The 24,555-nt window shown below is 37.2% G+C and overlaps 1 protein-coding gene across 1 annotated transcript in view; it reads right to left on the bottom strand.

The window, feature by feature from the left end:
• Positions 1 to 24,555, bottom strand: part of CTNNA3 (catenin alpha 3) — a 1,660,471-nt gene that overhangs the window by 744,855 nt on the left and 891,061 nt on the right. Inside the window, exon 8 of the mRNA XM_081238023.1 lies at positions 8,461 to 8,541. Coding sequence (XP_081094149.1) covers positions 8,461 to 8,541 — 81 coding nt within the window. The remainder of the gene's footprint in view (positions 1 to 8,460; positions 8,542 to 24,555) is intronic.

Raw genomic sequence — 24,555 nt, 5'->3', positions numbered from 1 at the left:
TATTTTAGAATATTTTTTAAAACCAGCAGATACTTACTCTAGTTTTGGATTACATTAGAATTAATCTATTTTCAAGGGGTTAAATGATGTAGCTACATGAAAAAAAAAGCACTGCCTCTCTTCCTATAACAATTGTAGGACAATAAATCCATAATAATTATAGATTTGGGGGAGAAAAATACCTTTGTCTAAGATAGTGGAGCGTTCTCAGAAGAACTGTGAAATTTTTATGGCTATCAACAATTTCACAAAGGCAGTAGGAAGATCCCCAAGGAAAGATTCTACTTAGCATGCAGAACAGCAAATCACTAATGGCAACTAATTAACATTTACTGAGCACTTACTTGGACAGGGTGTAGAGTGCTAAGTGTTTACAAGGCAAGGAGAAGACCTTGAGTGAATGAACTGTTTGATGTCCATAAAGAGTGGACCAGGGAAGTCAGGCAAGAGATCATAAGTTAGGAGTTGCACTTGGAAATGCAAGTTGTGTTAGTTCCACGTACATAAGAGAAAAGTAGAAGAAATCTCTCAGAAGGGGAGCTGTTGCCAATGACCATCCCTCCCCTTTATCCTTTTCTTCCTTCATTTGTAACCAGGACATATAGAAGGGGGGCTAAGAGGAGGTTTACACTAGAGATATGTGGCTGAAAGCCAGCATACATATGGGAGGTAATTCAAGCCAAGGAGGTGAAGAGAATCATATAGAGGGGGATGCACAGTGAGATGTCCAAGAATAAAATCTTAAAAAATATTACCACTTATGGTAGTCATGCAGATGGAGAGTAGGACCTGAAAAGAGGCTGAGATGATGGCCAAGAAACAAAGAGAGGAAATGACCCAACAGCCTAAAGGGAAACTTTCAAATAAACCTCTGTATCAATGCTCTTCAAATGAACTTATCCTACCAAACACAATTATAACACCCACATTATGGATGTGTTGAATCTTCTTTTCTGTGTATTTGATTTCACTCAATTCAACAAGTATTTCTGAACACCATTTCCTTACTTTTCTACCAAGAGCTAGGTACTGTGAAAAATGTCAGGTTGGAAATACATGATCCCTTATAATCTAGTGGAGGAATGTCATTAAATATTGTAATGAAGAAAAACCAGGAGACTGACAGCAAAGAAATTTCAAGACGATAAAAGGGTTCAGAGTCTTATTTTAAAGGTAAGTTAAATTAAAAGTACCAAGACTTCTCTATTAGATTTGACCACTAGGAGGTTATTAAGAAGTTTTGGTGGAAAAGTGGGATCAGGAGTCCTATTGCCATGGTTTGAAGAGTGAATGGGAGATGAACAGGTGGAGACAGAATAAACTCCTGTTTCTCATAATTTGATTGTTACATGAAGAAGTAAGACTTGGTATTAACTACATTGAGATATAGGTTTAAAGAGGGATTGTTTCTCATATAAAAAACTTCAAGAAAAAAAAAAGACTTCAACATATGTTCCCATCTAAAACTAAACTCAGAAAGTCAGATTGTCCTCTTATGCTTAAAAAAAAGTTTTGATTTATCACCATATAAAAATGATAGAGATAGAAATAACTACTGTCTTAGATTGCACCAATTTTTGTAAATACTTGAATAATTACAGCAATCTTCTTCAAGCACTGAATACATTTGTTCTGGTCCATGCATCTCCCCTCAGTGGTGCCACCTTGCCTTCCTTTCATTTTAATGGCATTTATTGCCCCGTTCTTTTTTTTAATTTCTTCAAGGTTTTCAACTATATTTTCCCTGCTATTCATTCAATCCATCATCCCATATACAAAGGTTGAAATATATTGTAGAACTGAGGCTTGAGGTATAGCTGATTTCTATTAATTAAAGAATAAATAAACTCTTTGACTAAATTATTTTTTAAAAAACTAAATCAAATTAGGAACACTTTTTTTGCTTTTTTCTAAGGCATGTTGCTAACTACATAACACAGTAACTGAGAAAAGGGTACCACAGAGGTGGAATATTATGTTCAGTAGGACAAGACAGAACGACTGGAAAATGTGCTTTCAAATAAGATCTATGCCAATGTTTTCATAATTCTGTTGGAAAATGGGCTGAAATTACCTGATAGAAGACACTGTCAAATATAATAAGCAAAACGAATCTTCTGTAGTTGCATATTCATTCAATTTAACAAATGCATTTTGAGCTTTCTATCTAAGGGCAAAGCAACGTTCTAGGCAACTTGGGGAATGCCAGTAAGACAAAGACACGATAACTATTAGGGAGGGAGAGATATACAAAGAGTTTGATGAGTATCTTAAAAGAAGTGAAAACAAATAAGAAACTACTGACTGATTCTCATAGTTAAGAAGGCTTCTGTAAGGATGAGACATATGTATTCCATTTTAAAAAGTGATTAGGATGTTAAGAGTTGGAGCTGGGAAATGGCAAGCATCACATTCTAGGAATAGAGACTATTATAAGCAAATAAAACAGAGGGATCCTCCAGAATCACAAGTATCTGGTGTGACTGGAATGTGGTAGTAGAGAAAAGATTGAAATAGAGTCTCATTAGGCACAATGGAAATAGTGAAAGGTATTTCAGGTAAAAAAAAAATTCAGACAAAAAGATTAAAAGATGACAGAAGGAAATGGCCAAAAATTGGTGACTTGTGTTAGACATGAGTGATATGCTTAAGAGACAGCAAACAATCAGCAGGCAGGGAAATATCTTCCCCTTTGAAAGCATCTTCAACCCATGCAAACAACAAATAGCACAATTAATGCAACCAACCCACAGTTTTCTCACAAGATTCTCTCCGTTACTGATTCCTGATCATTTACCATTACATTCATAGCTATGATTATAGGCTACATTAGAGGCCTTTGGTACTTTACATCTCATACACTGGACCAGTCTCTGATTTCAACTGTTGCTGGGGGGGACAGTTCCACGTCCTCCAAAGACATCCCACCTCGAGTGCATTCCATGCTTCTTTTTGTTATTCTTTTTCAGGGCCTGCTCCAAGTCTCTATGAGATTCTCAGCTCAAGCACAAACAGCCTCAAAGTTCTAGAGAGGCAATACTACTGGGAGCAACCCTCAACCAATGGGTATGGGAGCTACTGGATAAAATTCCCAGCTTCCATCGATTGGTCAGACAATTCTGGGAGGCATTCTGTCTCTTCTCAGAGGTCCTTAAGTAACTGTTGCCTATATTGATGACCTCAATCACATATCCTTTCCTCCTTCCCTGCCTGTTCTCTTATGCTTGATATTCTTTTACACTTGCTTCTCGGAGGGCTTCCCTGGTGGTACAGTGGTTGAGAGTCCGCCTGCCGATGCAGGGGACACGGGTTCGTGCCCCGGTCCAGAAAGATCCCACAGGACGCAGAGCAGCTAGGCCCATGAGCCATGGCCACTGAGCCTGCATGTCCAGAGCCCGTGCTCCGCAACGGGAGAGGCCACAACAGTGAGAGGCCCGCGTACCACAAAAAAACAAAAAAACAGAAAAAAAAAAAAAAAAGCTGTCACTGTTTGCAGATGACATGATACTATACACAAAGAATCCTAAAGATGCTACCAGAAAACTACTAGAGCTAATCAATGAATTTGGTAAAGTAACAGGATACAAAATTAATGCACAGAAATCTCTTGCATTCCTATACACTAATGATGAAAAATCTGAAAGAGAAATTAAGGAAACACTTTCATTTACCTTTGCAACAAAAAGAATAAAATACCTAGGAATAAACCTACCTATGGAGACAAAAGACCTGTATGCAGAAAACTATAAGACACTGATGAAAGAAATAAAAGATGATACAAACAGATGGAGAGCTATACCATGCTCTTGGATTGGAAGAATAAACACTGTGAAAATGACTATGCTACCCAAAGCAATCTACAGATTCAATGCAATCCCTATCAAACTACCAATGGCATTTTTCACAGAACTAGGACAAAAAATTTCACAATTTGTATTGAAACACAAAAGATCCCGAATAGCCAAAGCAATCTTGAGAAAGAAATACAGAGCTGGAGGAATCAGGCTCCCTAACTTCAGACTATACTACAAAACTACAGTAATCAAGACAGTATGGTACTGGCACAGAAACAGAAATTAGATCAATGGAACACCATAGGAAGCCCAGAGATAAACCCACACACATATGGTCACCTTATTTTTGATAAAGGAGGCAAGACTACAGAATGGAGAAAAGACAGCCTCTTCAATAAGTGGTGCTAGGAAAACTGGACAGCTACATGTAAAAGAATGATATTAGAACACTCCCTAACATCATTCACAAAAGTAAACTCAAAATGGATTAAAGACCTAATTGTAAGGCCAGACACTATAAAACTCTTAGAGGAAAACATAGGGAGAACACTCTACAACATAAATCACAGCAAGATCCTTTTTGACCCACCTCCCAGAGAAATGGAAATAAAAACAAAAATAAACAAATGGGACCTAATGAAACTTAAAAGCTTTTGCACAGCAAAGGAAATCATAAACAAGATGAAAAGACAACCCTCAGAATGGGAGAAAATATTTGCAAATGAAGTAACTGACAAAGGATTAATCTTCAAAATTTACAAGCAGCTCATGCAGCTTAATATTAAAAGAACAAATAACCCAATCCAAAAATGGGCAGAAGACCTAAATAGACATTTCTCCAAAGAAGACAGACAGATGGCCAAAAAATACATGAAAGGATGCTCAACATCACTAATCATTAGAGAAATGCAAATCAAAACTACAGTGAGGTATCACCTCACACCAGTTAGAATGGCCATCATAAAAAATCTACAAACAATAAATGCTTGAGAGGGTGTGGAGAAAAGGGAATCCTCTTGCACTGTTGGTGGGAATGTAAATTGATACAGCCACTATGGAGAACAGTATGGAGGTTCCTTAAAAAACTACAAATAGAACTACCATATGACCCAGCAATCCCACTACTGGGCACATACCCTGAGAAAGCCATAATTCAAAAAGAGTCATGTACCGCAATGCTCACTGCAGCTGTATTTACAATAGCCAGGACATGGAAGCAACCTAAGTGTCCATCGACAGATGAATGGATAAAGAAGATGTGGCACATATATACAATGGAATATAACTCAGCCATAAAAAGAAACGAAATTGAGTTATTTGTAGTGAGGTGGATGGACCTAGAACTTGTCATACAGAGTGAAGTAAGTCAGAAAGAGAAAAACAAATACCATATGCTAACATATATATATGGAATCTAAAAAAAATAAAATAAAATGGTTCTGAAGAACCTAGGGGTAGGACAGAAATAAAGACTCAGACATAGAGAATGGACTTGAGGACACAGGGAGGGGTAAAGGTAAGCTGGGACGAACTGAGAGAGTGTCATGGACTTATATATACTACCAAATGTAAAATAGATAGCTAGTGGGAAGCAGCCGCATAGCACAGGGAGCAGCTCTGTGCTTTGTGACCACCTAGAGGGGTGGGATAGGAGGGTGGGAGGGAGACGCAAGAGGGAGGAGATATGGGGATATATGTATATGTGTAACTGATTCACTTTGTTATAAAGCAGAAACTAAGATATCATCGTAAAGCAATTATATCCAATTAAGATGTTAAAAAATAAAATTAAAAAAATAAAGTTTATAGTAAAACTAAAAAAAAAAGAAAGAAAAATTATTAGGATTAAGTTGGTGCCAAATTATAAAAATTCTGAAACACAATGTCAAGGACTTTTGTCTTTGCTCTCTAGTGCAACAGGCAATGAAGTCACAGAGCAAGAAAAGACAAATTGTTTATTTGAAACAATAAAACAGTAAATCACCTGTAGGACATTCATGTTATTACCCCAAAATGTATAATTTGCTTCTTCCCAGCTATGTTTAAGAAATCTATCTCATTCCTCACAGATGAAGCCCATTGATTCTCTGAGCTAAAATGTTTCTGTGCTGCCAATGGACAGGCCATGGGTAAGCAAAGGAATTAAGATGAATGAGCAGGGAGACAGCCTTTGTTTGCTTGTTTTTTTCTACTAAAAACAAACAAACAAACACAGATCTAGAACAAGAAAAGAACATTAAATATTCCAACGAAAAACACTGTAAGGATAGGGACTTTCTCCTTCCTCTGTGAAAAGTACAGTATATAGAGGATGCTCAAAACAAACTGATTAATAAATTTTGCAAGAAGAGGTGGAGATGACTCATGTTGTTTGAACTAGTTTGTATTATTGCCACAAGCATAAACATCGGGATGGAAAATGAACTTCTTGGGAAGGCAAGTGAGGATACTGAGAACAAATCAGAGCAACTACCTCACCTCACACTAAAGACCATGGATGTCTCCAAAGACAGCTCCTAACAATCCCATCTTCCCATATACACATGCCACTTTTCCCATAAGAGATAGTGATTTTACTTCCTCCTGTTGACCTGGAGCAGAGTTTGTAGTATGCAGAGGCAAAAGCATCCTAGTGACTTTGGAGCTCAGGCACTGAGAAAGCCTGTCAACTTGGAGCCTTGAACCAGCATGTAAGAAATCCAGGCTCCCCTGACAGAGAGAAAATCCACATGAATGGGGGCCTTAGGGGATTAGACACCACGTGGAGAGAGAGAAAAAGAAGAACTGAGGCCTCAAATACCAAGCCCTGAACCCAGACACCATTTGAACTACCACTACCTCCAAGACCACAAGTGAAAATACTACAGAAATGGACTCCCTAACAGCCCCACCCCAACCCCAGCCAACCCATGGAATCATGAAACAGTAAAATGGTTGCTATTGTTTAGAGTGGTTTGTTAAGCAGCAGTACTTAACCAAAAAAATGAAGATGTGACCTGTGAAACCACAGGGAATTTTCCTAACTCTGGAACACAGTAGTCCTCTAGGAGCTAGAAATATCCTCTTACTACGAAGAAAAGTATTAGTAACCCCCTTGCTGTTTCTCTGGCTCACTGATGATGTGAGGTGGAAATCAGAGTAGGATTGCAAGATGAAACACAAGATTCTTGGTTAAATTTGAATTTCAGATCAACTCAACTATTTTTTATACATAATTATGTTCCCATGCAATATTTGTTTGCTGTTAATCTGAAATTCAAATTTAACTGGTCATCCTGTACTTTGATTTGCTAAATCTGGTAGTCCTACACACAAAGGATTGCTTTATTTTAACTTTTTTTTTTAAGAAAAATAATGATTCCAAAAGCTTTGGAGGTATAAATGTACATCAGGTCTTTGTGCATAACTTTGCTGAAGGGAATCTAGAGGGATGAGACCAGAATGAAAGACACAGTTGTTAATAGCTCATAGTAACAACTTTTCCAAGTCCTGGGAGGAGCAGATGGGGTAGAAATACTGAAGAAGGTAGAGAATGAAAGTCGTACAACAGGGAGGACAGTCCTGAGAGTGAGAGTTCCTGAGGTGGGTGTAGGTTATGACTGGATGTAGGTTCAGTCCCCTTCCTCCTTAGGTGGGTCACCTCACTACACTAACCTGCTTTCTCATCTGCATCGTAAGACAGGTTGTGCTAAGTTCCTTCCAACTCTTACATTCCATGATTTTAAGTGCTGACAGTAGAAAAAGAATTCCCATTAAGGCCATAAAGTTGAGAAATTGGAATTTTCCCAGCCTTCAAAATTGTGCTTTTACACAGCTAATATTACCTGGCTGGGGATCCCTATTTATTCCACTTCCAAATCTACTTCTGAATTAAAAGATTGCTCAGGCCATTTTACTAAATCTTCCCATTAGACTACAATAATATATTGCATTAATAGTTTATGGTTGAAAAGTTTTTGCCCCACTTTTATGTGTTAATAGTGACCAAGTTAAAGCTGTACATGAAAAAGAACTCCGGTTATTAAATAGTGGAAAGGAATGGAAAGCAAAGGTCTTTGAAAATAGTTAAATCTTCATATTTCTGGAGGAAAAAATTTGAACTTGTGGCATAACACTAGACTTCTAAATTATTTAATGAAATCCTTTCTAATCCTATGTTCCTGATGACCTAAGGTTAAAAGTAGCCTTAATTTAAACAGAAACTAATTTTTGAAGCATCCTGGAAAGAGTTAGAAGGGGAAATTGGTAGGGTCTCTGAATTGCTAGCTGTTTGCTCTAAGCATTTGGATAATAAACTCAGTTTTTAATGTAACAGAATCAATTTACCAACATTCTCTAAAAATTTACTATGTACCAGGCACTCAGAGGCATTTCAGCCCTATTGTGTATTATTAATTCCATTTTATAGGTTCAGAGAGGCTCAGAAAGGTGAAATCTGTTCCTGAGATCACACAGATGATGATGGCAGGGCCAGCATTTGAATGTAACTCTGCCTAATACTAAGTCACTTTCTTCTATTTTACTTTTGCCACAAAAACAGTTGAGGTATGTAAGTGTGGAAAGTATATATTTATTGTTCTTGTTTTGTGTTCTAAATTAATTTAAAAAGAAGAAAAAAAGGTTCCTTTTGCCTGGTGTTTGTCTCCACGTTTCTCCCCTCACTCACCTGTCTGCGAAGGTCTCTTGTCTTCTTGCACATGTTTTCTATTGCAATATTCAAGGTATTACTCCTTTCCTTGTTTCCAGTCTGCAAGGGAGAAAAAAAAAAGTGGCATAAGCAATGGTATCAAATTACTCTTTATCACTTAGCAGTTTGCTTTCTAAATTTCCTGAAAATAACAGCTTGAAAATTCAAGAATAGGTCTCAAAACTGCTATGATATTGCATATGATTCATGAGTACTTCACTTAGAGTAAGTCAAATGCTGATTAAAGTTCACATTATTTTCTTCTTTAAGCTTCTGTAATATTTCTGATATAGTGCTGGGCTGCATTCAGTATGGCAGTAGGCAGAGCATTATCTCCAAGAAACCCTGATCTTCACTCTTTACAAGTCGACTCTTTAACCACTAAGCATGCAATTAGCTTAAAAGCATTAGATGCCCAATTTGTCAACTTCTGTGGGAGTTTCTGAAGTCATTTTCATGGTGTCTTGTGTAAGTTATGCAGAGCCATATTGGAGTTTTGCTAACACTAAATAAAATATGCAGTGCAAATTCATACAATTTGCAAAAGTTGACCACAATTTTAGCTGACAGTATTCCAAGAACAAATTGTTTCAAGTAAAAACTGGACGCTGTTTTTGGCTCTTTGAGATAATTTGTGCAACACCTTTAAGCAGAACAGTTCTCCCTGTTATATCCTTAACCTAAATCTTTAAGCTCTTAATCACACTGAGAGTCACCTTGGTTGGTATTTTCTACATATTACTTTTGTGGGAGACAACTGAATTGAATCTAATCATACTTTTTCAGTGATACCTTATATAAAAGAGATTGAAAAAAATCATTATGTGATTCACCTCTAGGAATATTGCTACCATTTAAAATAATAAACTGAAAGAGCTCTTTAGAGGAGAACTTGAAAATCAGGAAGGCAAGTTTTAAGCAGCTGATACCTGAGGGAGTTTATAGCACGGACTCTATGAAGAGGAACATTGAAACAAAGTATAGACCATTAGGCAGCATGCCATACACTACTCCCAATGGCTAACTCACACATAAATCCATACCTTCAAGTGGAAAGACTCCTTTATAAGAAATTCAAGACCATCTATTCTCTATCCTAATCTATGTTTTTAGTCCTATCTTCTGCCACATCCTCTCAAGTACTGTCCTTTACGGTAACAATATTTCTATACATTTCTCTCTCTTCTCCCAAGTTCTTACATATAGTGTACCTTTGACTACAGCAAGTGTCTCCCCAAATAACTCCCTATTAAAATCCTACCTGTTTCTCAGTAGTTTCTATGCAGTTATCCCCAACAACTGTGCTCAAAAGTAAACCCTCACCTCTCCTTTTCCAATAGCATTGTGAAAATTTCCTAAAATGCTCATTTAGTTTCTGTATATGCTCATCACCTTTACGATATTGTTAAAATCTTGATGTTGGCAAGTATATCTTAAATTTTTTTTATTCCTGAAAGTCATATGTATAGAACTTATTAACTAGTGTTGACTAGTGTATAAGTGAACAACTTGATTCAAAACACAACATAGTTTTATTAAGAACCTATTAGATTCTGGAAGAGATTTTAGCATCTTCTCAAGGAACAGCTAAATCATCTATTAGCTGAGGTTGTTGGTACCCACCTAAACTTCAGTTAGACTTAGTTTTTCTCAGCAGTAGCATTAATGATATTTATGATTGGAAAGTCACCATAATCTGAGCCCATTCTGTACACAGCAAGATGTGTGGCATCCAGGGACCCCTGTGTACTAAATTCCAATAACAATGCCCAGGCACCATGAGAGACAAAAATTGAACCCACGCATCTCCAGATACCTCCTAAGGGGAAACATAGTAGAAGGCTATTAGGTCCTTTACCACATTTTCTTTTTGAGAGTGAGTGTGCAATGTGTGCATGATGGAGACTGTGTCTAGTGAAGGAAGTGGGGAGAAGAGGAAGGGAGGAATAGGAGAGAGAAATAAAATTCTCAATGTCAGAGTAAGAAAGCAATGGTAGCAATTACTCGGATTGCCACCGATACACAATGAGCTGTAAGACAGGTTCTCATTTTACCTAAAGAATCTATCACTTATTCTCCAGTTTAAGGCAGTGGTAGCTCTTGGTTATCTCTTTCCACTTCACAAAAGCAGAGACAGTCAAAAGGAGGCAGGAGTAGGACAGACAAAGAGACACTTCCCACCCCCAACACACACAAAGCATCAGGAATAATATGAAAGACTTCTGCTGCGTTGGTCATAAAAACTCAATAGTTTCTGTGATGTGATTCATCAGAACAACTAAAAGATGTCAACCTTCGCCGAGCTAACAGCAATGGCACAGAAAACTTTAATAAAGGATGACAGGGGGTGACAGCATGAAGAGATTAAATAAGGACTATAAAGATGATTTCCTAATTTCTACGCAGAGCTTCACCTTAGTTTAAAAGGTTTCATTGGGTCAAAGACATTTTGTTCTCCAGGTAATAAAAGAAAGTCACTATCATTTCAAGAAGTATAGTTTTCCCTTCTCTCTTCCCTGCCTCTCCACCTCCCTCCCCCACCTTTCTTTTTTTTTCACCCCCAGATTTTTAATGCGTCCTTGTTCTATTTATCCAGATGTATTTGGCTCAGTCAAGCCATTTTATGGCTTTTTATTACTTTTGTATGGTATAAAAATAAATAAAGCAAGGAGATATAGCCCCATCCTGCTTAAAAGCCCTCATTCCTTCTGTTTTCAAAGACTTAACAAATCATCAAGCAATGAGCTAGGACTGAAGGTGAACTCTGTGTGCTGAGGTAAGGGACAAAAAGGGCAGGATATTAAAACATAACCACAGATAACAGTCAGAGCCTGCCTACATTTTCTCAGAAGAGAAGATGCTCCTCAAAGGAAGCTTTAACAGAAGCCATCATTAGGTCAGCATAGCCCTGCTAATGGAAAAGGTACCACTTACAGTAAAGGGTAGGGGCAAAAAAACTCAGAAAACACAGTACACATCAGCACTGAATAGGGAAAGCAATCACATTCTTCATCAGTAAATAAACTGCCAGGAAAGGCTATATTGAAAAGAACAGTTCTGAGTATAGACTGCATTCAATGAAATCTCATTAAAATTATGATTGAATATTACAAAAACTGTCCCAATGTGATCTAGACTTATAATCTTAACTATGAGCCTTTCCATGAATTCTGCCTCACCATTGCTCCCATATAACTATCACAGTTAACGGCACTCTCTCATGTGATTCCCTAAAGCTGCCCACACGTTTGGAAAAAGTCACTTTATAAATAAACTTTTCTTGAGTTATCTGAATTTGAGTGTTCCATCTGTTTCCTGTTGGGACCCTGCTGGAGAACTTTCTAATACTGGGCTGTCCAATATGACAGCTACTGGTCATATGTGGCTAATAAAATTTAAATGTAAATTAATTAAAATTAAATAGCATTAAAAATTCAATTCCTCAGTTTCTTAATTTAAAGTGAGCAATAGCCACATGTGTCTAGTGGCTAGTGTACTGTACAGCACAGATACAGAATACTTATCTCAGAAAGATGGATTAAATAGCACTGTTCTAAAACATATCTTTGTTTATTCAAATGTATAATGAGTTCCTACTTTTATATAAGTCACCTTTTGAGAATAAAATAATAAGCAAGAAACAAACAAAATCCCAACCCTCAAGATGTTTAGTAAAGAAAATCGAGATCTAATTCTGTCCCTTTTTTGTTCTGAAAATCTTCACTCTATTCCCATTGCTAATGGAATTAAGAACAAACTCTTGATCATAGTGTTCCAAGGCCCCACAGGATCTACTCCCATATTCACTCATCAAACATTAATGAGATACCTTAATGGATCTTTTATTTTCTAGGCTATATAATCACAACTTGGGAACTCACAACAGGTGAGTGACAGATAGATCTTCATTTCAAACACATCAGTCTGGCTGGAGTCTGCACAATGTATTTGAGGAGATTAAGAACATAGACATGCCAAAGAGTTAGACAGTTCCAGCAACAGCCCACAGGAGAGATGAAAAGTGTGAAAATTCATGCAATGGCAGTCATGAAACCAAGCAGGACCCTGTGGGGCTCCTGGGCACAGAAGCCTTTCTGTGTCCCCTGTTTCTTGTTTGTAGGGAATAGATTCCAGCCTCCATGAGCTTCCCTGAGTTCCAAAGGGCAGATTCAAACAGTTGCTAATCAGGGAAGGGATGTGATGCGGAGACAAGGGAGGAGCAGTCAAGAAACAATAGTGCAGCCTTGGGGCAGCGCCCTCTCAAGGGATACACATAATATCTTTCAGCTCTTCTGCAGAACCAAAACCCCCACCAAAGGGAAGATGTTCCACAGAGAAGGTCACAGTGTGATAACCTAGAGAAACTCATCAGGAGACCACCTGAGGCCAGATTAAAGGAACCAGAGAAGCTCATTAGGAGACCATGTGAGGCCAGAATAAAGGAGTGCAGGTCCTGCACACACCCTGATCATTATCAGCAACTCTGCCCTTGGACCATTGCTATAAACCTCCTCACAAAATCCCTCCAGGTTGGGACACACGGTTTTGAGAGGCACGAGCCCACTGTGGCCCCCTTTGCCTGGCAAAGCAATAAAGCTATTCTTTTCTACTCCACCCAAAACTCTGTCTCCAAGATTAGATTCAGCCCTGGTGCACAGAGGCTGAGTTTTCAGCATCAGTCAGGATGAAGATAAGAGACTCAAGGACTCTGAATGAGTAATCTGGGTAGGATGACACTGACAGATGCTGGCGGGTGAAGAAGAGAGAACAATCTCTCTCACTAGACTTTACAGTCCTTGAGGGAGAGAAACTTTGCACATGTAATTTATCCCTCATAGCGCCCAGCACAGTGTTTTGCACATAGTAGGAGCTCAGAAGTAATTTGTTGAATAAATAGAGGAGAGAAAGATTGGATAATCTTTGGCAAATCTTTGGCAAATCTCATAACATTTCTAGACCTTATTTTTCACACCCATTAAATGAAGATTTGCCCCAAATTGTTCCCATATTTCTAACTCATATTCTATGAAAGGGCCATGTTCTCTTTTAAAAATTATAGAATAATCTGTCACTTTTATTGTACAATATCTTGCATAAACAGCTGTTAAAAATGTGTTGGAAACATTCATGCATAATATAAATCTGCATTGGTACAAATAAAAGAAGACTTTTGAACTAGGAAGGCCACGATGCTAACCTTATAAAAACCAGGAAGTCTCAAATACTAAGGGATGAGGTTTAAAGCAAATGAAAATTTATCTAATTCACAGTCAAAAGAAAATGTTATCAGTGCAGAGAGGAGCTCTGTATGGAGTTTAAAAAGCAAGAAAAAAATGTTTTTGTTGTTATTTTGTTATGTTTTCTTTTTGTTTTTGTTTTTTAAATGTGTGCCATTTTATTCAACCTTTTAAAATGACACAGTTCCCTTTAAATGGGAAATCTTTATTTCATGGTAAATATGAATTATGATGCCCTTAAATTAGTTCCTCTCTACAGAAATAGCTTTTAAAATATTTTATGTTTAACACATAGCAGAGGCACAGATTCTAGTCCACATTTTTTGGGCATGAAAGACATACAAATAGACGAACATAAATGAAAAATGAATTATCTTCTAGACTGCCACTGTACTGAGTGGCATGTCAGGAAAACTTCTTAACATGGTATCCTAAAAAATCTTTCTGAATCAAGGTTTGTGCTATGAAAATGAAATTAAGACAAACAAAAAATTAACTCTGAGATTTGAAATAAGGTTTTTAAAAATAACTTTATAAGAACCAAATGACTTAGCTAACAAGGGAAATAGGTTGAAGATTTCAAGTGTCTTAAACTTTCATATCTTTTGGGGAAGTACAATGCCACCCCAAGTAGCTGCCTGCTGGGGTGGAACTGGAAGTCAGTGAGTGGGAACCAACTTTGTCCAATGTCTGCCACGGCTAAGTATTTTACATGTATCTCCTCAAATGCCATTCTCCATAACTTCACACATTTGTGCATGAAGACACTGAAGCTCAGTAAGTTTAAATACTTACCCCAGGAGGAAACATAGTAAGTGGTAGGATCAAACTGAACTGAGTCTAATCTCATACTTTACCTACCATACTTGAATGAGCAGTAACTTAAACCCAAATTAATGTTTTATATAAATTTATATCTTAAAAATAACGAGCAGAGTAGCATAGAAGTTTGTGGAGTCAGTTAAAATTGTTTGAATCTGTGGCTTGATGGCTTTGTGTCCTTGGACAATTAATCTCTCAAAGTTTTAGTTTCCTTACCAATAAAATGAAGATAATATAGCAATTATATCATACGGTTACTGTAAGGAATAAAGAGATGAAGGATGTACAAGTTACAGCAAATAGTAAGGGCTCAAGACATGTCAGCAGTTATTATGGTACTTATCAAGAATGGCACCATTGGGCTTCCCTGGTGGCACAGTGGTTGGGAGTCCACCTGCCAATGCAGGGAACACGGGTTCGTGCCCCTGTCTGGAAAGATACTGCATGCCGTGGAGTGGCTGGGCCCGTGAGCCATGGCTGCTGAGCTTGCGTGTCCAGAGCCTGTGCTCCGCAACGAGAGAGGCCACAACAGAGAGAGGCCTGCGTACCACAAAAAAATAAAAATAAAAAAAAGAATGGCACTATTGTTACTAACACTTGCATTTCCTCAACTACACCAGCCAGCTGATTTCCCTATGCTTTTCAAAACACTAAACCTTTATCTTGGAATGCCCTAATCAGTTCTCTTTCAACAGGAAATTTCTTAATTCATAACTCAAATTCAGTCCAAGCACCTCAGTCATCTTTTCTGACTCTCCTCAATCTAAACTGCACAATAAAAAAAAAGACATAAAAATAAAAACCCCTCTCATCTCTTTTTCCACTAATTTCTCCACATATTTTAATTATAGTACCTGTGAAACTTCTTGTCATCTTTTATTTACACTCTGACTCATCTTTTAAATTGCCAAGTCTGTAATCTTAGTATCTACTCAGTGTTTGGCACTCAGTTAATGGCTGTGGATGAAATACATAGATGGAAAAATGGTTAACCACATTTTTATTATAGTAAATAATAATCAAATAGTTTTATTAATAAAAATTATTATTTATTTTTTTAAGTAATTAATAACCATCCTGTTAGTTGTCAAATATTTTATTCAATCAGTGTTTTTGTTCAAAGACTATTACCATTACTCCTTACAAGAAGGTACAACATAAATTTGGTGTGAGGATGGAACTAATATGTGGATCAGAAAATGGGAGTTTTGAAATAAGCAACCTGTGTGACCTTAACTAAGTTGAACCCCCTCTCTTGTCCTTATTCTTCGCATCTGTAAAAGAAGGCCATGAGACTAAATGATCTCCAGAGTCCCTCCCAGCTCTTGGAACAAGAGGTGCTACAGTTCTCTGTTGATATATAGTCTAGTAAGTGTCTAGTCAAGCACTGAGAACATGACACTGCAGTCTGGTGCACGTGTTCTCAGACCAGAGATGCCTATGTCAGATCCCATGACTTCAGCAGATATACCCCAAGCATGACAGAAACATTTGTGGGTCTGCACTGCAATAACATTCAAATTGTTTTACTGGTGATGTTCCTCACCTCCTTTGAATCTCAGAGATGGATATAAACCATGGCCTTCTCCTTTAACGATGTTGCCATGGAAAATCAGTTATACATATGTCAAGCGCAGAGGCAAAGATCCACTCCAGTGACCAACAGGTAACTTTGAAAGTGACTGGAAGTGAAAGTGACTGGAAGAGTCAGGAGTAACCTGATACTTTTTTTTTCGAAAATCACTGGCCCTTTCACTAACTGTGCTGTTTTGTGATAACTTGTCTCAATCCCCGCCTCCCATTTTTCCTCTCTTGCTGCTAGAGTTTATTGTCCTCCACTCAAGCCCAGCAAACTCTGGAACTGACACTGTTCTTAATAAAAAGAAACTGAAAAGATAGAGTTTATTAATTTCAGTGATTCCGCATTAACCTAAATTTGTTGTGACCCCTGCTCTAATGGGTTTCAGATCTTGCCAGCTCCTAGGTCAGTGACTATTCCTATAAATCACACTACAGTTACTATTAAATAAAAGGAGTATGTTCAAAATTGAAGGTTCTACTTAGGTTCAGAGTAGAATCCAAGGGTATTGTATACATTAAAGGTACTAAATGCATGTCTGAGGTTCATGCAGTGAAAATACAAAACACAGATAATCAAGGTATTTTACCATATTTCCATCTTTTATGTTAAAATTTTTGTCATTTCTTTTATAAAGTGATGGCTTGGTTATTTAATGGTAACATAACATTTTTATTTGACATAGCAAAATAACAGAAAACCTTCTGTCAGTCTCACAGGTTGTGTATGTGCATGTGTTTTGTTTCTAACTGTCTAAATAAATATAAAGCTTTGCTAATTAATGGTTTAAAACAATGAAATAAGAAATCTGCCTAATCTCACAATCAAAATTGACTAAATCAGTTAGTTGTGCTGCTGACGTATAAACAGATTGAAATAATTTCTGTGCTTTTGAAACTGTACCTATTTTCTCAGCTTGTTCAGGACTTTTTATCAATTGCATTGCATTTAAATCAATTGCACTGATTTTAAAATAGCATTTTTGTTAAACTGCTTGGTTTGTATAATAGTGGTATAATAGTTGGTATAATAGTAGAATCAGATAGATATTCTTCAAATCTTAGTTCCAAGACTTATTAACAAGGTGACCAAATACCAGCTATGTAAGCTAAGCTTCAGTCTCATCATCTATAGAATTAGGATGACAATACTTGCTTTAGGGGTTGTTGTGAGAATTAAATGAGATACTGTACATAAAACATGTAGGGCCGTAATTGTCTTATAGCTGACATTTAATAAAGTATATTTATTATTAGCAATAAAAACAATTGTTAGATCACTGAGGGTAAAGAGCATAAACTATTTTATTCACTGCTATATTTCCAGTGCTTGGCCATAATAGATGCTCAGTGTTTACTGATTTGAATGAATAAAAAAATGATTGAACTGATGAATGAATTAACATATGAAACATGATAGAGATCTATCTGAAAAAGATTTGCCTATTTTCATCTAAAAGATTGTAGATCTTGTTACATAGGACATGGATCCCTTGAAAACAGTATAATCTTCAGGACAGTCAATGTAGACAAAATATAGATATCTAGGCCAAAGTTCACAAATCCTCTAATTTCAGTTAATGGTTAAACTTTGTATTATGTCTTTACTGACATTTCAATTTCCAAAATCCCCTTATTGAGTCATTGTCAGAGGTTGCTAGCATATTCCAGAAGGACATATGGCTCATTCTAGACATCCTTTTGATTTTGTGATGCCTGACCCAACACCAGCTTCATGACAGTGCCTATCCATGAAGAAAACAACTTTATGTTAAATAAGAGTGGCTGTAAGAAAGTGGAAGAATGCAATATTTTGTGTTGTCAATTATACCTTGAGTTCTTATGGCAAAAGCTTTTTTTATGACATTCAAAACCACTACCAGAGTCTAATATGCAATGATATGGCATTATACACACAGACCAAATAAATTATTTTCCTTTTTGGGCCTCTCACTGTTGTGGCCTCTCCCGTTGCAGAGCACAGGCTCCGGACACGCAGGCTCAGTGGCCATGGCTTACGGGCCCAGCCGCTCCGCGGCATGTGGGATCTTCCCGGACCGGGACACGAACCCGTGTCCCCTGCGTCGGCACGCGGACTCTCAACCACTGAGCCACCAGGGAAGCCCCCTATTTTCCTTCTTTTAAACAGAACCACTGTTCTCTAGTAATTTTTCTGTCTCTACAATGCTTTGGGAGGTAGAGTATTAGAACAATACTGATCTCATTAAAATTTTATCGTCTGTCATTCCTACAGTTTCTTAAGTCTAATTCCCACTCCTTTTGTTTCCTAAGCTAGGTTTTCATAGTTTAATTATACTCAATATGTCAAACTTCAGCCAACAGTGAGCTTTACAGAGTTTGAGTTACAGTCTAATTTTTTCTACTGCCCATACATACGAAATCTAGACCACATAGATTTCCACCATTTTGATTACTGTTTTCACTCTCACCATTAATTGTAATCTGTGTCTTTCAGACATGTTTATTTTTAACACTATAAAATAAGAGTACAATGGATTTATTTTTTATTGATTAAAGTAAATACTTTCTATCATTGCTGTCTTCAATTAACACTTTCAAGGCTCATAATTCAAAGAGTTTCAGATTCTGCAGCATGGAGGAAAGTTAAAGAAAGGTTCCACTTTGAAGAAACTTAGCCTATAAAATTCTTTTTCTTTAAAATTAATTTTAGCAGGTAATAATTTTCTTCACAATTAAAATTTCCTTATAAATAAAAGATAATAGGCATATTCTTTTATATCAAGTATGCTTAGCCTATTGAAAAGATATTATTTTTTATGAAATTTGATTTGTGCATATATCTTTAACAGAAAAAAGTCTCATAAACAAAATCTAATTTATGTGCAGTCAGAATAACTACTGATCCATGTGGTGTAATTTGAAAGGCACCAATGGCGACTGCTTGAAAATATTCTGTCCCTCCCATGCACCCACTCCCAGACCCTAGCCGGTATATGAAATTTTCCATTCCTCTCTATTACATTTAAAATATACATACGGCATTTCACACTGAGGTACCAGACCAAGACAATGATTTTCAAAAGAAATAATTAACCTCACATATATAACGAAGGTATAAAGGTCAAAATGTGTGGAGACTGAGGAAGATTTTTAGGAGAGGATTTATACGGACAAAGCTAATCTGAGATTCCCATCCTCCCCCTACATACTCATTCACACAAGTCTAAAAGGGACCACTTAGAAGGTGTAATGAGTCCCTGGCAGCTGAGATTCAGTGGGCAAATGTCAACTCTCTCCTGAGAGATCTACCTGCTAAAAGGTGGTTGGCTAGTTGCTGATGAATAGACAGAAGAGGTGACTGAATTCTAATGTGTGAACATTTTCTGTGGTCCAGATGTGAACCTCTTGCCAAAGAAAGCTGGTCTGAGGTCAACTTGGTTTTTGTTCAAGATCATTTCCTCCATCAGTAAATAAAGCTAAGTTATATCAATGACTGTATTTAAGAATAAGCAGGCAGCTGCAGGAGAAGTATCACTCACATCCAGTGAATTGCAGGTGAAATGGGGACCTTCAAGGAACTCGTGAAATCACTGGTGCCAGATTTTTTTCCATTTGCCCCTCCAGATCCACTCACTACCATTTTGCATCACACTCTAAGCCCAGATTTTATAAAGATGTTCCCTTGTTCCCTGCCTTCAGGTGGATCTGGTCAGTAGGAGGCACAGGAAGATGAGAGGAGAGTAAGGTTGGGGTATTTATTTTCTGGTTGCTATTCTGAGGGATTGCTATAAGCTGACTGTATTTGTCTCCTGAAGACACAGCTTCTGTCAGGCAGCCTTCTTCATACACAAGCTGGGGAAGACTCATTCACAGCCCTATCTGGAATGAGTTTTTCCCTCTGTTTCTCTGCCTTCTCACTCCTCCATGGTAGAAGGTAAATTCTCAGGGAAGTGCTGAACAGCCTTAGTTTAGAGAAAAAGGAATAGGAAGCCCTTTTATGACCAAGCCCAGTCCCTTGTCTAGTTTTGTTAGTTCTAGTTCTCCTGGAAGGGAGGAGGGGCAAGTGACAGGCCACAGAAAAAGCACAAAAGTAGGCAGGCACTAGTGGCAAAAGATATTCTCATTCTCAATCTAATCAGCAACATTTAAAATGAAATGAAATATCATTTGGCCAATGGCATGTGTAATAGATACTTGTGCTACCAAGTCTTCTCAAATATGCAGATTTAGTGAGTGATTCTTCTGCAGACTATCAAGGCACAGAGATTTCAAGGTCCTTCAGTAAGCTTTAATTAATGTTATCAAACAGAGCCTAGAAAACGCCCGCATATCTGAGAGGCAAAACTAGATACTGCATATTCAAAAGGGAAGCTATAAAATAACCATTTGAAATGTGCTTAGGAATCCGAAGCGGTTACTGCTGCTATTTTACCATCTCTTCAGTAGATTTATACATTACTCTTCATCTTAAGTTTGCAAGGCAAAACTAGGTAACACCTTGGCTTCATTATTATTTAGCCCTGAACAAAACTCAGTAAATTTAACTTAATAAATGATATCATCTATTTTGTTTCAGGGGGTGTTCAGAGTCTTAAATGTTAGGTTTTTATTTATTTAATGACCACTGCTCTCTTTCCCAAGGGTCAACTTTCCTCCTCACTGAGACTGTGCAAACTGGCCTACCCAGTAGTAGAGACGGACATCTGGGGAGTCATAAACCAGGTACCTCTGAGCTGGGGTGATTTGGACGCAGTGTTATATATCAGTTCCAGATGTCAGGGAAGACTGATATAGCAGTGCAAATCTCCCGATGAAGCACAGCTGAGTTGCAGGAGATTGCTGTGATGATAATCGCCAGAACAAACCATAAATTCTGGACGCAGAATTAGGAATGGCCTGTAAACAGCAAATAATGGGTGTCTAAATTGAAAATGAAGTATCTGTTGCCTGTAATATTTCTTTCAGTGTGGCTTAGGGAGCCAGTAACATTCGAGACAGGCATGATGTTTCTCAATGTCTCCCATTAGAAAGCCAAGCATATTAACTCCTCCTTCCATCAACCTCAGGAAACGGAACTAAATGAACTAGCTAGAAATCATGGGGCATAAAATACAGATTTAACACTATGCAGCAAGAGCATTTCAGGTTAACAAAAAATACAGAGAAGCACAAATATTGCATTTAAAGAACCACCGTAGCAAGCACTAAAGGAAAGAGCTTAAATAATTTACCTGGGTCACTCTCTCACACACATTTATATATTAAAAAAATGAATAAAACTTGACTTTCCTGCACCTGATCGTAAGGAGATGTCAGTCAATTTAGTGTGAATCTTGATTACACAACAATTTTAAAGATATGGAAGTATGTGGATCGAGGATAACTACAGATACATACTGTTGAAACTGGGCTATGACTTGAAGGATATTTTTGCCACTTTATTAAATAGGTAAGAATCATGTAATAAGCACATTTTTAGTTCAGTGGGATAATTTATAAATAATAAGTATGTTACTGGTTACAAGTATGTGAAAAACTTTCTTCCACCATTTTATAAATAAAACACCATTTTTGCTCTATTTAAATGCTTTGTTCTTATGACAACAAACTAAAGCCAAGATTTATAGGTTAGTGGCATCTAAATTCATGAAAATTTACTATTACTCCTGCTCAATCAATAAAAGCATACAATCCATTTAACCAAGATTTTATTTTTTTAATACTGAACTTATGGAAGAATAAAAATTCTTGTGGATTCTTGGTACTGTAATGAAATAGAATGTTTTCTGTATTGATCTAAGCTAATAAGATGCATGAAGCAGTTCACCATGAATGTGGGGTGGGGGTAGGCTGGTGCTGTTCAAGATATCTGACAAGCAGGAGTGCATGGGCAGGGGGCACTCAGGGACCTGGAGCAGCAGGGGGGGCACTGTTGCTTATTGGTATGAAAGTATCTACGTATTTAAGTTAGCAGTGCTCTGTAGGGGCAAGATGCTGAATGTTCGCTTGGCAGCATTTGCTGCTGGAGAGGTGAAGGAGAAAAATTTAAATTGATACACAGCAATCACAAGGCATACCGGGGACTCTTTATAAGCATTGTGCCTCAATTAGGAGGTGTCTCTACCTAAAAGAATGTTCCCTACCCCAACCTCCATCACTCTACAGGCCAGAAATAGTCAAGTTAAAGAGAAAGAGAGCTAAGAGACAGAAATACTACTGCTGAATTAACAAGTAAAGCCACGACCAATACTTTGCAGAGTACATGGAAGAGAACCAAAGGCTAAATCATACCAATAATGTAACAGCGATAATGACAAATATTAATAGTTTACTTGTAATGTACCAACCACTGGATCTACAGACGATATTTTATTGAATCCTCTCAACGACCCTACTAAGTAATTACAGTCTGCTTTTGGCATAAGCAAACTGAAGCTGAGAGGAGCAAACTGTCCCTTGTGAACACAGAGCTACAATGTGACAGACTCAGACTTAGGACACAGGTGTGTCTGACGCCTGAGGTTTTCATTGCTATGTTACTTTTCTCCCATATTGCTAAACGCTTGTTTCTAGAAATGTACGTTATTAGATTAGCAAATATTAACTGAAAAGAACCCATGTACAAAAGAGCAATATCCCAGCAAAGAATATGTTTGACAAGGGCAGTATGAGGCACAAAAGAGGACCATTGGGCAATGGAAGAAGGACACAATTTCATACAGAACATAAATTAATTCCTTTGCATCCTTGGAGCGGAGGGATATGAGTTGAATATCAAAGAACCACTGGAAAATTTCCATATTTTGTGATATACCATAGTTATTGTGCAATTAAGTATATATTATCCTCACCTTAAGTTATAAGATTGGTCATCCTAATCAAGTAATTTTATCGTCTTAATAAAATTTGAACCAAAGAACGTCTTCATGTCCAAAGCTCCTGACCTTTCCACCCAAACTTGGATCTCTTCACCACCAGCCATGAAGGGCCACACACTGGAAATGCAGATTCCACCCCGGCTCCTCCAATGCTTGCCAATAGCTCATCAAGGCCTTTTATTAATACTGCTGGAATCCACTCATTCTTAACCACCACCACTACCATAATCCTTTATTGCTTGTACTATTGTTACCATTCTCTAACTGGTCTACCTGTAACTTTCACCCTCCCAGCCTCTGAGCCAATGCATTCTCCAATCCGCAGTCAGTGTGATTCTGAAATAAATAAATAATTAGAAATTCCCTTCGTGTCACATCCCCCACTTTAAAGCCCATCACTGGTTTCCCTTTAAAAGTTTTCTAACAGGGACCCAAATCCTTGTATCCTAAAGGTCCTAAAGTCTTATATCCTAAGGCCGTGATTTGGCTTCTGCCTAACCATCTCTCCAGCTCTGTCTCAGGCCACCTCTTGACTATTTATGTGCCAACCATTACGGCTTTCCAGATTCTTAAACATGTCATTCCCTCCCTCTCCACAGGGCTCTGTTCATGCTGTTTTCTCAACTCAGAATTCTCTTCCCACACTCACCTCCTGTATTCAGATCATGGGTATTTCCTGCTCATCCTTGAGATCTCAGTTCCAATGCTGCTCCTGCCAGAAAGCCTTCCCAGACTCACAACTATTAGAGATGCTTATTGCAGCTTGTAATTAGAAATTCTTTTTTGTCATTAATTGATTAATGTCCATCTCCCCCAATTAATAGACTGAAAACACTAGGAGGGCAAAGGACTGAGTCACTTTTGTTTACCACCCTCCCCAGCACTTAGTATATGCCTGATACTTATAATCTGCAATAATTATTATTGAATAAGTGAATGAATTAATTGCTCATATTTATAAGGATATTAGATATTTTTATAAGAATATTGGGGCTGAATGGCCCTTATTACAATTAATATTTTCTTATCTGAGTAAGCAGTACTCTGTGGAAAATACTATCTTACCAATGTTTATTCCTATATGGGTGGACTACATTTTTCATTCATCCGCTAAATTATCTAGTACATTTTTAACTTGTACAACTGCCAAATATGTAAGATTTCACTGGGAAAATGGCACACCATATGAAAGAATAACAATACTTCTTAAGGACTATTTTGTAAAATAATTTTAAAAGACTGATAACATTACACTAACAAATTATAAATTATGATGAGACATTTACCTCTTTATTTCACCAGTTGCCTATATAGCTTTGATATACCAAATGTTGACTTAAAATATCTTATTTTCTAAAAATATATATTTTTTGTTTTATATATTATATTATGTATTACATATTTTAATATATATATATATATATATATATATATATAAAATCTCCTTTAACATTTAGCTTGTAAAGTAATTATCTTTTCTGAAAATGTGTACTCTACATTTGTTCTGGTCTTGAGGTTAAAAAAGGTACTTGAAATCAACTATCATTTACAGGAACAAGTATTGTCATGATGTCTAT

Source organism: Mesoplodon bidens (genome assembly GCF_964165515.1).
Source record: "Mesoplodon bidens genome assembly, chromosome: 1".
Classification (NCBI taxonomy): Eukaryota; Metazoa; Chordata; class Mammalia; order Artiodactyla; family Ziphiidae; genus Mesoplodon; species Mesoplodon bidens.
The sequence above is the reverse complement of the archived record's forward strand: the minus strand, read 5'-3'. Positions and strand labels throughout refer to the sequence as shown.